Source organism: Lates calcarifer, linkage group LG15, assembly GCF_001640805.2.
Source record: "Lates calcarifer isolate ASB-BC8 linkage group LG15, TLL_Latcal_v3, whole genome shotgun sequence".
Lineage (NCBI taxonomy): Eukaryota > Metazoa > Chordata > Actinopteri > Centropomidae > Lates > Lates calcarifer.
In genome coordinates this window covers 27,295,145-27,310,472 of record NC_066847.1, presented here as the reverse complement: position 1 = coordinate 27,310,472, position 15,328 = coordinate 27,295,145, and the positions used below count along the sequence as shown (strand labels likewise).

The window sequence follows — 15,328 nt, the reverse complement described above, 5'->3', positions numbered from 1 at the left end:
AAAAACATATTGTTTTTAAGTACCACTTCACGTCGAACCATTTAAAAAAAATTATGTTAAATTTTGAGTAGGCTGTCTTAATCCTGCTGCTTCTTCTCCTCACTCTAACCTCAGTCTGTGTCACCACAGGACACGTTATAAAACCTGGCCAGTGGTTATCAAACGCTGTTACAACACATACAATGTGCATGTCACCCTCCAAGCACTTATATTTGTAAACTTTGATTCTAAAATTCCCAACTCACTTACCAGGAAGAACTTTGTACCATTGAATCTGTTTCAGTTTCTTTTATCTACCTTACATAAAAGGAAAGGAAATTTGGATCTACTGCACTGTGCTGCAAACAGATCTCTGGTAGTTTCTAGGCAGTTGTTGTCTTGTTTTGAAACTGTTAGCTCATTTTTTGCAACAGTTAGACTCCCAATTGTATGTACCTCAGCATCAAAGTCTACATTCCCAGCAAAAGCTCTCCAGTGGGTAGTTTGATTCTTCACCAACTACAAGTCATCTCCTTAAAGTGTAGCAGACTGTCATCTTACCATCAGTACACTCTTCATAGTACCAGTCCAGTTCATAGTAGTCTGCCTTGACAAACCTCTGGCCTCTGTTCTGGCCTCGTCTCTTCATCCTCACTGTTCTGACACACAGCTGTATTGTTTCCAATGTCCCAGCATACTTAGCTGTAGCATCTCTGTTGAATCCAGTGTCCCAGCATGCTTAGGGATAACCAGCCGTTAGTAGGGTCTTATTAGTTACTGTTAGTGTCTGTTGATCAGTCAGTCAGTGCCCAGTTCTGCTATCCCAGCATGCTTAGCAGTTACCAGCTGGCACACAGTCATTGTTGGTGAGAGTCTGACCAGGCTCATCATATGTTCTCCCTGTCCCTCTCTCATTAGAAGCAAACTGTCAGTGTATTATGCTCCATATTTGTTGTGGTGCTGGTGCCATTTCTGTGTGTCATCTCACAGATCCGTTACTTGCGTCATCAGTTGCCAACAGAGAAAAAAAAAAACTGTCACTTTATTGTCCTTCGTCCATCAAGAATTCTTCGCCGCTTCAGTAAATCTGCCGTTTGGAATCTGCCATCTTTCTTCAATCTGTGGTGTCCCTCTGTCCTTTGGTTTGTCTTCTTTCTTTTCTGGCCATCAGTTACCTCTGTCACTCCAAAGCTTCAGCAAATGTGTCAGATTCTATCCTCTCATGTCCACATCCATTTATAGCTTCATGTCACTTACTATCTTCCTGTGCTCCTGCCAGTGTGTCGTCAGGCTCAGCCTTGCTGAAGTCCTATTATAAGCACTGTCTTCCCTTTTGTAACATTCCTTGCTCAATGACAGCACCACCTCTACACATGGGCATCTCTTACAATGACTCAATAAACACAGAGATACAGAGAGTGAGCGAGCAGCAGCAGCAGCAGTCACGGGTTTTGCAGCAGAAGTGATGATAATCATGACACAGTGGGGTGGGCGGGGTTTGAGCATGCCCACAGCCAATCAGACAAAGCAGTATCCCTGGCTTGCTCCCACCCTCCATTCGTAAGTCAGCATCTCCCTCCTCTCCTCTACTGTGTCCTTCTGTGTGGTTGCTATAGTAACAGGCCCAGACTCCAAGGCCTGAGGCTGAGCAGCATGTAAAGGCAAGTCAGTAGGAAAAGAGTGTAGCGTTGGCAGAAGTGACGTGGCTAACCCAAAATGAATGAACACAATGGGTGTTCAAGGATTGGTTATTTTAGCAGGGGAGTGATGAAATAAACACATGCACAGTGCATGGGAGACAGAGAGCAGGAGTGTTATCATGGCAAAAATGTTGTTCCATTTCACTGACAATATGAGCAAATTCAGTGTCAGCCTGCTTGGAAGCGCTTACAGAGACTGATACTGCATATTATGAAAAGATTAAGAATAGCTCAATACATTCAAATACTCAAAAGATGGGGCTAACAGAAGGCCAGGACTAGCTAACAGGCTAACTGCACACAGTCAAACTAATGCTTGCTAGGAGGAAAACAGTATGTGTTCCTGATGCAGTGTGACAAAGCAACTCCTGCTTATAAAATGACTTGCACACATTTTTATGCTAGCAAGCTAGGAGAGTCATATAACTGCTCCAGATTTCACTTATGTGATGCAGTGATGTTGCATCAGCCCCAAGTTACAGATTCAGTTGCAGCTCACCATCCTATTACTGCATGAAAATACATGTATTATCACTACACTCCTAAAATGTATGAACAGAAAATATCCTGTATATTTAGAAAATATTAAATCAATTAACTCTATATAAACGCAGGAATAAAATAAACCTCTATCAAAAGGAAATAAAAATCTCATCTGTTTATTACATACAATAACACATTTTTAAGATATATAAAAAAAATATAGATTTTGGTAGTGAATTCCCACTGGTCTCTTTTGTGTATTTCTGTATGTGTACTGTTATTTTTTATATGCTTAACATTACTGATCACCAGCTACATAATATTTTGAATGGCTATGGGAACATCTACCAATCAGGCGACTATATCCTCTGTTTGGTAAGACGTGGGAGTGATCATCACGTGGTCATCACAACATGGAGTTGCTTCATGGTTGCTCTCTATTGGTCAGCTGCCTCCATGTCATCATCTCCTCAGATGTCCCTCTCAACTAGCAGGTTACATTCTTAAATAAATCAATAACCACTTGGATGATGTAACCGCATGCGCATTAACCAATAACTCAAAACCTCTTCAGCAGATATCAAGCAATATTTCTGCATAAATAAATATGACTTATATGGCCCTTTATGATGGTTAGTATGGTTAACCACTTTACCAGTGGGAAAATGTCCCTAAACCACAACAAAACTCAAGTGAAACACAGCTTTATGATCTGGATGAAACCAGTATGACCCAGCACTGCTCATTCATCATGGGCCTTGGGGATTCAGAGCATGGCCATCTGTTTGAGGCAATAATGAGGAGCAACATGCTTCCAGTAGGGATGGGAAAAGTAACTGGAAACAATACAGTTGATGATAAAACACAAAAGCAATGTTGAATATTTAGCAAAGCACCCCTTGCAGAATAACTCATATGGTTTCTTACATAACATGACCTTGTCATTGCCTCTTAGTCTGGCTGGCTGTGATGAATGTCAAGGTCAAGGTGTCCATGTCAGCATGGGGCATCGAGGTGAAGTTACACTTCTTGGTTAAGCCTATTTATAAGACGCTTGATGTATTTTTAGAACCTGTTTTTACCCTGAGTCACTGTTCGCGTAGACATGAATTAGAGGTGAATTATTGATGGTGAAAAAACCCACTCTACATTCCCTTGGTTTGCCGTGTGCAGTGTGTGCACGTGTTTTTATGAGGGCTTGTGTGTGTTTATTTGCTTCCAATTGTGTGCAAGTGGGTGTGTGTGTGTGTTTTACAGATAGCTTAGAGGGCAACCACAAGGCAGCTCTCAGTCTCAGTCTGAGCAGACACGTGCATTATAACAAAACAAAGGACTGAGTGCAAGAGAGAGCAAAACATCAACCAGCAGAGAGTGAGAGAGAGACCTATCAGGTATGTTTGTTGTGGCAACCACAATCAGCTGTCTCACCCACACTGTGATGGGCAGATGGCCATCTCTGTCTGTCTCTCCCTCTCTCTGATTCCTGCTCACTCAAGGTCAGTAGGAACCTTAAATCTCTCACCCTTTAATCTTAAATCCTCATTGTCACTGTCTGATAACGGTTTCCTAGAGGTTAAATCTTAATTCTTTTCCTACTGTGTGACATATATTTAGTGTTAACATAGTAATTTCAGGGATATATCCATTGATATAATTTGAAAACAGTATATGATCAACTTACAGAAGTATTTGAGGGTCTCCTCTATCTGTTCAGTAGTCAGGTCGAGGGCAGAGTCAGGGGCCACCAGTGGCGTGTGCAGCCAATCATCTTGGTCGTAGCCGAAGATGGTGTCGGCCCTCAGCTTGTAGACTGGCAGCTGTTCCTCCAATAAGCTGATAATCTCAAGCTCTGGCAAATCAGTACTGTTACACACATCTGTACAGACAGAAAGAGAGACACTGTACAGTATTTTTTCTTTTTTTTTTTAGCAATACCATTTTCTTTAAAGTCACAGGATTACTACTAGGCAGTGGACATGGGTAATGTTATCTTCAGCAGGGACAAACGTTGATGATGGGCGCAATGTCACAGTATCACTTCAGGTCATTTTAATAATATATATTGGACAACCTCTGTTCATTTGAAAAGCATCCCTAAAAGACATCAACAGTTTATTTTAACTGAAAGCACAGGATGCCCTCTAGTGGCCAACTGAGGAAGTACCTAACTTCTCATTGCAACTTCACTCAAAAATGGAGTCTAGCTGAAGGATAGGTTCATTTATGTCAATTTGCATCCTCAGTTAAATGAGATCCAATGTTTACTTTGGGTGAGGCAGTTCAGTGTAACTCCCCATGTTAGAGGATAGTAAATGATAAATAATAAAAATAGATTGATACATGTTTTGCTACAGCAAACTGGACCATTATCTAGACCCATAACAACTTAAAACTCAAGAGAGTATGTATTCCAAACCCACCAACACATGTCTTTGTCTCCTTTGTAAACAGTACATATAAGGAGTTTTTAATTTCTCTAATATCTGTGTAGCCAGCTGAAAGAGATTCAGTATTAATCTCAAGGGCACAATAAATGCACAAACGGGGACTGTTTGAGGGGAAGTCTACATAATAACTGTAAGACTCCACTGTCATATAAATAGAAGCACAGGTAGATACTTCAGAGGATTAAACAAATAAAAGCATGTTGTTTCAAATACTCTCAGATAAAGGTGATGACAGTGAAAATGTACAACTTCCAGCACCATTTTTCTTCAAAATGTAAAAGGACTGACTATACTCATTAATATATTACAAGTAGATATCCTTGACATGGCGGACAAACTGGTCCACAAACCCCTTAGTCAACAGCCTTCTACCTCAAACCACTGAGTCTACCAGAGAGCCACATTTCTGTGCTGCTGTGGAAAATTAAATAATCTTACCTAAGCTTTCAGCTATGTGCCTCGCTATTCACACATCAGTTTAGTGTGCTATTAAAAGAGGCATGCATTTAGGACTCTATTAGAGAGCACATTCTCTCTGTTCATGTGCAGAATTCATGTTTTAGTCAGTTTTTCTACAAAAATGTCACAAAGAGATGCTCATAGACAGAATGAGAATTAATAAACAGTAAAGATAATGTCCTTTGTTTCTGTCTCCCTCTATTTCTGGCTCTACGGCTGTGTCCATCTCTCTCTTTCTCTCCATCTGTCTGTCTATGTCTCTAACAATGCTGTCTCTCACAGTTTGCTAATCCAGACTGAATGACTGACTGTGCTGAAAAAGGAAAACACACACACAGACACAGCAGCTGGGGAATCATTAAGCAAGCTCAGCCAGTGAGGTTTCAACACAGGAGTAAGTATTAGACTGATTTACAGTTCCTACCAATGCCATTTTACCAGTAAATAATGTTTTTCCTAATTTGTGCCACCAAGAATAGATTCTCAGGAGATTATTAATGTCTAAACATACATTTGGTTTATATAATTCTTTTACATAAACAGTCTCTTCACGAGACACAACGTAAATTAGAGCAGCAGACTAGCAGCTCTGTAAAGTTTGAGCAAATTTTACTGATGTATCGTGGTTAATGGATTTCCTATTTTTCCCTAATTTTATTACATCACAAACACTACTGCTTTGTGGATAACACCACTGAAATTGTCAAACCATAAATCTGGGGCATTATAAAGGTAAGCCAGAGCATAAACTGTTAAATTTACTTTCTGGAAGTATCAACTTATCTTAAAATTGTTTGAGCACACATTCAAATCAAAGTAAATAATATCCAAACAAACCTGATCCTGAGGAGAATGTTGCTATTCAGATTCACAATATTTCCCCTCTGTACTGATATGAAATACGACCTATGCACTTCAGCTCCTAAAATGAGTACTGATAGGACGTGGATGAGGATAATAATAGAGCAAACTCTTCGTGCTGTGTACTGACAAAAGGTCAACGGAGGCAGCAAAAAGTGATTGTGTGCCCGTGCATATGCGTGCGTGCGTGCGTGCGTGTGTGTGTGTGAGTGAGACTGTGTTGTATTAGGTAAAGAAAACTATAATACTCTTTCAGTGTTATAATTATCTCTTTCTGTCAAATCAATAGAGGCATCTTGTATGAATGTACTCACTTATCTAGGTTTTATTTGACTGGAAAGTGTTTTCACAACTCTCAAATATAAACAAAAAGTTCAATACTGTGCAAAACAACTTAGCGAGGACTGTACAAAGTACAAAGTAAAGCAGACTCTCAGTGGCAATAGGGTTGTTGACTTGTGAATATTTATTTACAGTTAAAACACTGTAGATGGTGTTTTCTCGGTTGCTGTTCTCTGTCAGAAACCTTGAGACAGTAAAGTACGGATGGACTGACTCCAATTCATCACTTAATCACTTGATGGCATTTCAAGTTTTAACTGCTCAATTTAGACAAAGTTGACATATGCCCAAGAAAAGTTCAAGTTAAACTCCAACATTCAAAGGTAATTACAGACAGTGGGCACAAAGAAGACAAGCTGCAGTGACATACCAACATTAATGGCAGCTAGTAGCCACCAGAGGAAGGAAGTTCAAGTTCAAATGTAAGAATAGGCCACTGTCACACTGTCCACCTGAGCAATAAATACACCAACATGTGCAAAGGACACAGAGTCAGAACGGCAGAAAGACAAGTGTCAAAATCATGATCAGATCATTAGTCTGTAGAAATATACAGCTAATGATGAAGGATTACACAGAGCCATAGACAGAGTTTGGTCAAACTAAGCCAAAGGAAATTTTAATAAAGGAAACATTCAAGAGAACTACCTTCCTCCTCCACTTGACCCACACAAGCACCAACACTGGAGTATAACTAAGTGTAGTATCACTACACCAAGACCCTAAATCAGGTCACTGAGGAGAGAAGGGTATACAAGCACATGGACTGGATTCAAACCAGCCACTCGAGGTATTGATGTCAGACTGTAAATTCACTTGGATATGACTTTAGAACATATCAGCATGGCTGCCTTCTGCTAGCCTGCAGAAGTGCCACTTGTGGCCAAGGTAAAGACCCAAGTTGACCTTTCCACAATACATTCACTACAAACGTTATAGCATTAAAAACAATTTCTTTACTGTAATTGTTGAAGGGAGAAAAGTCCAATCTTATATAAGATTGGGACTTTTCTCCATATATATTATATTTAATCAGACATTTTTGAAAAATATCTTGAAAATACAAATATCAAGGTAAATCCATAAAGGCTCCCTAAGCTACACCAGGCCAAAAAGGGAGGAAACAAATGAGTGACTCACTGACAAACAAACAGAGGAAAAATCAAGCAACAGAGACAACAAGAGAACTCTATACAGATGTTTGCCAGAAACCGCACTTGAGACCAGCTGATACTAGCAGAAAACCACGCTGTGCACAGTGTACTCACTCATGGTGCCTGAAGCCCGACAACCACCAACTCTACTGCCCTCCAATCACATTTTCTACTGGTCCAGGAGAGGGCAAGGTCGCGAGAAATAACACAGAGGAAAGAGAGAAAGAGAATTGGGAGGGTGAGCGATAGGAAGTACAAGAGAGAGGGAGCTAAAAGTTTTAGAGGACGGCACTCCCTGCATGTAAAAGACAGAAAGAGTGAGAGAGGAAAAGAGGGAGGGAGGGAGGAGAGGAGAGAAGAGATCTGAGCCAAACTAGTTCGTCATGCCTGACATGCCAATGACGGAATCCACATGGACCGCCCCACGCTTGCTCTGTCCCCCCCACTCTTCCTCCCAACAGACTCAGCTGGGCTCTTCCTGTGAGCTGTACCAACTACTCTCTTTCTCTCTCTCTCTCTTTCTCTCTCTCTATCCTATATAAACACACATGATGGCTCACAGCAGGCCTGAGGCGGTCCCTTCTGTTTTACATTTGTGTTTCAGGCTGCTCCAGCAGCAGTCACAGACCAGATGAAAGATATTGTGATCAAGAGGATATTGCTACTGTTTATACTGGAGAGTATTTGCAAGTGTAAAACTTGCTGCCAGAGCAACAGGTCAGCGGAAGAGATTTAACACAGTTACAGCAATAATCATGGCCTGTACGACACGAGCAAAGCTGTGGCAGAAAAACTGCCAAAAACCTACTCAGTGTGTTTTCCATGTAATCCTATCCCAGAATCTGGCACTGAATGGCACTAAATTTATTCCTGAGCTTGTGTGTAAAAGACTTAGAAGAGGACTAATGGCTGCATTACTTTGTAATTAAGAGTTACTCAATTTCCTGTGAACATGAGTGGTTAGGGTGTGTCACATGTAGTTTAGACATAAAAAGTAGTGTAAAGTAAAGAGTCAATGATCAAAATGTTTAATTTTAGAAATGCTTACATTAGTTTTTGGGAGCAACTCTGACTGGAACTAGTTAATGGTGTCCTGATGTCAAGTAAAAACAATCCTCAACAACAGATGTAACTGAGGAAAAAAGTAATTCTGTAAGACTGGTGGAGGGCAATAAATGGAACACAAAAATAAGCAGCCCTTTCCAAATTTTGCATAACACTCTCTTCAGAGTACTACTTGGTGGATTCCTGGTGAATGAAACGAACAGGTATATGCTTTCTAGAGACTCTGTACACTGACTGACTGTATACAGAACACCTATACAGGACAAACACTTAGGACCAGTTTTGCAGATTTGTTCAACCAAATACTGCAATACTTTTAAAATGGAGCTGCAGCACAGGCCTGTCCAGAATTAGACTGGGCTACAGTTGAAAGCTGCTGCTGGTCACAGATGGGAGGCACATGAACTACAGGAGAGTAAGTCGGCATGCTCAAATATCACTGGCAGTCCACAAGATCTGTGTGAGGAAGGGTGCACAACAGTGTTAAAATGTCTCTAACCCTGCAAACCTCTGAGTCCACTGTGTGTACAGGTCTTCACCAAGGCGTTAGCTTGTATAAAAGGGAGGTTCAGAGTGGAGGTGCAGTGGTAAAAGTCCAGTTTGATTGCAGATAAAAAAAAAACACACAAAAAACTAGCACAATTTTAAACTCAGCTTTAAACCTGAAAAAATCTGAGAATGAGAAATATTATATTTGCTGAGCATTCTGTTTCCCAACAGATCAATAACAGCACTTAGATACAACAGATAAATATCTCCTCTGTCATCAAATCTACATTACAAACTTCACACGTCACAAAACGTTCCTGTTAACTGACATTCAGCTTTACTGTGGCCTGCACTCTAATTCAGTATTATAAAGTATATTGACACGTGCTGTGAACCATTACAATAAAAACTGCCAGACAGGACAGTATAGTGGCTCAGTTACAAAGGTTAGCAGAGATACTGTACATGTGATTTCAGTGCTTTATGGTCACACAAAACATAGTCATGTGGTGCTTTTGTCAATCAAGAGTCAAAAGGGATGTGGTTTTTGACAGCAGTGACCCATTTGATCTAAAACTAGTAATTAAGAGTAATGCAATGAATGTTTTGTATGGTTACACAAAAAGTCAAAACATGTGTTAAGTATTACACTCCACTGGAATTTAAGATTGTTTGACAAATCATTTTCTAAATTAAATAAAAGTAACATTTTAAATCTCCTGTTGTGTAGTAGATGCAAGAGCTGGAACCAAGGAGACATGTGACTGTATCAGATATGTAAACATGCAATACCACCTGACAACACACCCTTCACAAGCCTGAAAAATAAACTAGCATAACCAAGAGTGAAAATAAGCAAGAACTGTTAGGTGAAACCAATTTGGCTGAATTTGTCAATCAGTGTTTTCAGTGTTCTGTTCACAACCAAACTAACGCAGTTCAACCTATTCTACCATGTATGCATATTAACCAGTCTCCTAACTAGTGTGTTCTACAATGCTTCGTTCAGATTTATGTACAAAAACACTATCCATGGCAACAGTGTCAGTTAATGTGTGGCATACATCTGTTCATTTAAAATCCTACAAAATAACTATACTTCTCCAGTTAAGTGGACTACACTGACAGACGGGCTGCAATAGCTCACAGAAGTGAATTTCTAAACACATACAAAATGGTTCTGCTAACTAAACAGAAACGCCACAGGGTCAATACAGTTTCAGTCTCATATTACTTGGCTCTGTCTCTACTGCATGTACAGTATGTGATAATGCAAACAGTGAACAAGCTCGGCACAATGGCTGTTTTCGCATGACATGATTGGATAAGAGTCAGGCAGCAGACTCAGCAGGTTTGGGTTCTACTCTGTTTGTGCACTTACATAACTTTGTCTCTGCCTCACTCAAGTTTTCTGTCTCCTCTCTGTCTGCCTGTTTGTTCCTGATCTCTCTCCTCGCCAAGCATCCCATAATTTCAGTTACTCAACTCTTTACATCACTGTTGGCTGGTAACCACGGAGAATTAACCTTACGCCCAGGAACTGGCCCATGGCAACGAGCTGCTCTATTCAGCTCTTTGTGTTCATTTATCCTCTAGACTTTGTGAAATTGTTCACACATACCCACTCCCACACAAACCTTCTCTCTCAGGGAGGAAGTATTCAACTAGAGAGTTAGGAAGGGAGATGAAGAGAGTGACAGACCGAGAAGAGTGAGAGCGAGAGAAACAGAAGGAAATAAAGACACAAGAAAGAACTTAAAATGTTACCAGTTTATAAATCTAATGTAAAATGGAAAGTTAGGATTTGTTACAGTATTCCTATCATACCAGCAGATGGCAGCACTGAACTAACCTCCTCAACTATCCTGCCCTTTAATGACTTCTGTGTTTAAGACTACAGTGGATATTACCACAGCATACCATTTCCACACCTGATTTTGCATCTGGTATGGGTTTGAGCAACTGCAACTGCATAAGGTTGAAATCAAGAAATGAATGTGTTTGTTTCTTTTTTTTTACTTTCACACCTCCAAATTTTAGAGATCAGAACATTGTCATACAATAATAGACAATACTAAATTAAGATCTGAAATCCAAAGCAATGCTTGTGAACCTGGACTCTAAATATAGTTTCAGCACTTGGAAAAGAGAAAAGTGAAGCAGTGACAATGCAATGTTAGTTTTCTCAGCAACACAATGAACAAGCTCATAAATTTCCAAAACAGCCCACAGAACTGGGCTTAATAAGTTTCAAACTTTGCAGGACTGCTGCAACTGGCTGCATGATACGGCGCTATACGTGTTCCTTTTACTTTGTCCACCACCTTGCTTACATAAGCATGGTTTAGCAGCATACATTAAAAAGAAGCCATTCATGCACTGATCCATTGACCATAAAAAGTTAGCACTCCCTGCCAGTGGAGAGACTTCATAGATCAACAAGTTCACACAGCATCCAGCCTTTGATTCTCCTGAAGAAGCTCTGCTACCATGGTGCTTAAAATAAAGCTAAAATCAACAAACCATATCATAGCGTTGAAGCCCTGGGGTGTCAGTCAGACTTTTCCAAAAGTATCTGTAGTGAGTAAGCAGCAGCCACCACAGCTGTGCGGTGAAGCCAAATGCAGAAGTGTATTAAGACACAGTTCTGCCTCCAAGACGTTTCTGATTGTTTCAAGTCAGTAGAACCATGGCATTGTGCTAGCTGCAGAAGATGACACATATCTGCTCTGTAAGACTACCATCTGTGCATACCCTCATTATAGTTGTGCTATATGTCACTGATGACCCCAGCTTGACGAAGATGAGACAAGAAAATCCTATCCTAATCATATCCTACATTCACTCTCCATTCTCGTCTGTCTTAAGAGAGGTGATTGTAGAGGTTGCATGGGTCTGCAAAGTCAATACTCCAGTTTGCCTCAATCAGTCAACTGATTACTCTTAATTACCTGCAGTTGAATGAACTAAAGTGGTGACTGGTTGTACATCTGTGTGTCTTAACCCTGTGACAGACTGATGATCTTTCCAAGATGTAACCTGCTTCTTGTTTAATGTAAGATCCAGTCCTGTGAAAGGATGAGCTGATTTGGATACTAAATAAATTGATGAAATGATGAACAGTAGGGCCGAGTAAGTATGTGTTTAAGGTGAGAAACTTTATCAAAAGCTCCTGATTTCTTAATGCCTTGGTTGAAGGGACCTTGCTGTTCCAAATAATGCAAGGAACTGAGGTCATAAAGGAGTGTGCTTGGTGCTTGGGAGGTCCCTTTTCCTGTCATTCGTGTGAGTTGGAAACTGCTATAGTCAAAATCACTGCTGAACTGCTGACTCCTTAGTCTGGTACTGTACAAGTGCTTGGAGATCCTTTTGGCCTTAGTGAAGAAGCTTTTGGCCAGAGCACACACAGCTCAGCTCCCTCTCTTCTGGGCCTGTTCCTCACTGTTTCTCAGGGTTCCAAACTCCTTATTAAACAGAGGCATGACACTGTGTTACTTATCAGTTTTTGAGGGGTTTTATTACAAGACTCAGAAGGAGACTGTGTGCTGGACTCACTTATTGTGATGTCCACAGATTAATAATGCAGTCTCAACTCTGTCCAGTACTCTGGAGCCTGACTCTTAAAGATTTGTCTGTCATCGGTCTTTGTTTCCAGGTTGGGACAAGCTACACTGCTGCATGATTAAACCTTCAAGAAAATTTGCATCAATACCCATTAATCTTTTATGTGACATCACATAAGTTTTTAAAAGCATCTGTCAGATATCTGGTTCAGACAGTCTCATTCAGACTGTAAAAAGAAAGGAGATGTGCCACAGCGCAACTATGTTCTGACCATTAGAGACAAGACATTAGTGTCCCTGTGCTCCCTTGGAGAGGAGGATGAGGCTGGAGAAAAAAGAGAAGGGGAGATGAGTGAAAGAGCTGACAGAGACAGTCCACTGAGAGCTCTTCTCTCTTTCAAATGCTGGCTTCTACACAGAGCTGAGGTCCCCTAGAGCTGCTTTACTGACAGGATGTGACATTAGAAAAGGGTCACAGAGAGGGACAGTTTCTCACAGCTCTACATGCCTCAGTCTCACACACACCATCTTACTCCATCTCCCACAGCCTGCCATGTTCCTCCTATCTTATTCCAAACCATTAGAAACTGAGGGATGTTATTGTTGGAAACTTTTAATTGAGTTGAATTCTGATATAGAAATACTATGGCATAGTAGTGTAGCAAGATTTAAAGGGGAGCACATTTGTATTTATGTATCTAGTGCTGATTCAGCACTGCCAAATGGATTCCAGTAAGTTTTGTCTACTTATGGTTAGAATGTATGCATGCAACATTACCAGTAATGGTCTCTGCATCTCTGTAGGTGGCCGTGAACTCCTGGAGTGCAGCCGGCAGACTCGCCTCACTGACATACTCCTCCTCTTCCTCCTCCTCACTTGCCAATCGGACCTCTGGGTTGTGAAGCTGAGATATGTGTATATGGTCCAAAGACTGTTTAGGGGGTGGGGCAGAGGAGCAGGAAAAGGTGAAGGGAGTCAAAGTCTTCGGGTCCAGCTTGGCGCTGAGTGGTTACCGATTTAAGGCAGGACCAGCCATGGACAAAACACTGGCTTGCCAAAACAAGAATGGGAAAAACTAGATTCTTCTTGAGTGCATTATTGGATTGGAGGCGGGCAAAACTGACCAGGGTGTCTCACCAACACAAGACAGGTGGGAGCAGGTGCAGAACCAGACCAATGCACTTGGATGTACAGAAGTTTTTCAATGCATACCTATAAGAGAAAAGAGAAAAACAGGACAGGCTGTTAATTTGCATCCATTTTTAATCACTACTTGTAATGACAAATATCTAATACAACATGATTCTAAATATGTATGTTATAAAAATGAAACTCATTAGTTTAATAAGTAGGAACAGGTGCCCATTTACAGTATGCTTTAAATTAAATATCCGTCCCTGTTTTTCTAACCCACACTGGGTTATTGAAAGCAGTAGTATTTATAGATACGGTGTCACACTCATCTGCATAATGGCTGACCGGTTCATAAGCAGAACACATGCTCAAGTGTGAATAATTATAGACATGACCTCACTTTACATTGTGTTAGCAGTTTATTAGATTTATAATCTAATACAAGAGCCTCATAATAAATCATATATTTGAGAAGCTTATAATATTCTGTCTTAGTTCAGAAGGATGCACAGTGTGTACTCTATGGTAATGTTTGGGACAATACTGGGATTGGATTGCACTAAAATGAGGTGTTTCTGTTGCTTAAATATTAGAATCATCTCTCAGTACAAAAGCAGTGTAAAAGTCTAGTGCTACTAACTACAACCTCAAAATAACTGCATAGTTGAATCAATACCTCTCTGGCACAGTTAAACAATATAAGCTGCACAAAGGTATGATTTATTGTTTCACTTTTGTACTGTACCAGTGCCTGGTGACCTTAATACACTCTTTATTCAGTGTATTTTTGAATCTATTACAATAGTACAGGGGGAATGCAATAAAAAACAAAGAAATGTAGTCAGTAAAAGATGCAGAAGATCTGATAAAACAAGTGATGACTCAAGATTAGTATAAGAATACACTTTCGAGATACAGTGTAAAACAATAGCTGTAAAACCTCAGCAGAACATTGAGAGAATTGAGAGTTGTGTTTAGAGCTAAGATGAGTAAGTAGTTGGTTGGCGGACAAAAGTACAACACAGTCGTATCTCTCTGCAGCAGGCTCCAGCCCAGCACTGAAGAGGAACTTGGCTAAGTTTCTATTAATAGTCAGCCTTTCAAAATACACACACAATTCTCAAGACAAGCTGCTTGATATGTATACCTCGACTCACTCTCTGTCATCATTAAAAAACACAGCTGTGGTTTGTTTCACACGTCTTCTCTCCACCACTTACTGAATACCTTCCTTCTCTCTCCTGTATTTATCAACGCTCATCATTTTTTTTCTGTTTCTCGCCATCTTTATTTTTCCACCCCAGGCTCTTCGTAGACATATTGAGTCAGATCCTGATGCCTTGCGGGAAGCAAAATTTAGGTCATGCAGTTTCCATTATTTAGGAGGACATCCAAATGTCCAAACACTGTTGCTAATGACAACAAACCATACAGTCACTGCAGAACGTACTGTATGACAGGCTGCAATGACATGTTTGCTCCATAGGTCAGGACCTTAATCTTTTAAACACAGAGACAAGTTTCCTCTGTAGCAGGCTGGAAAAGCTAGAAGCAGATTTTTTAATTTTTTTTAAATTTTTTGGTGCAGTGGTGGTGTTGGTGAATGAATGATGTCATAATGATTACTGTTATGCTGACCAAACAGTACTGT

The 15,328-nt window shown here is 40.4% G+C and overlaps 1 protein-coding gene across 4 annotated transcripts in view; it reads right to left on the bottom strand.

The window, feature by feature from the left end:
- The window catches only part of trak1a (trafficking protein, kinesin binding 1a), a 36,738-nt gene extending 23,189 nt beyond the window's left edge, over positions 1–13,549 (bottom strand). Inside the window, exons 1-2 of one of the 4 annotated variants that reach the window (XM_051075894.1) lie at positions 13,321–13,549; positions 3,844–4,038 (exon numbers count right to left, since the gene is read on the bottom strand). Coding sequence is in view for 2 of the 4 variants with exons in the window: in XM_018684302.2 (XP_018539818.1) it covers positions 3,844–4,038; positions 7,540–7,543 (199 nt within the window). In the remaining 2 variants the exon portion in view is untranslated. Of the gene's footprint in view, positions 1–540; positions 2,198–3,843; positions 4,039–5,905; positions 6,470–7,539; positions 8,032–13,320 lie in introns of those variants that run through there. The other 3 variants (XM_018684302.2, XM_051075893.1, XM_018684312.2) reach the window with 3 other exon arrangements.
- Positions 13,550–15,328: the final 1,779 nt, after the last annotated feature.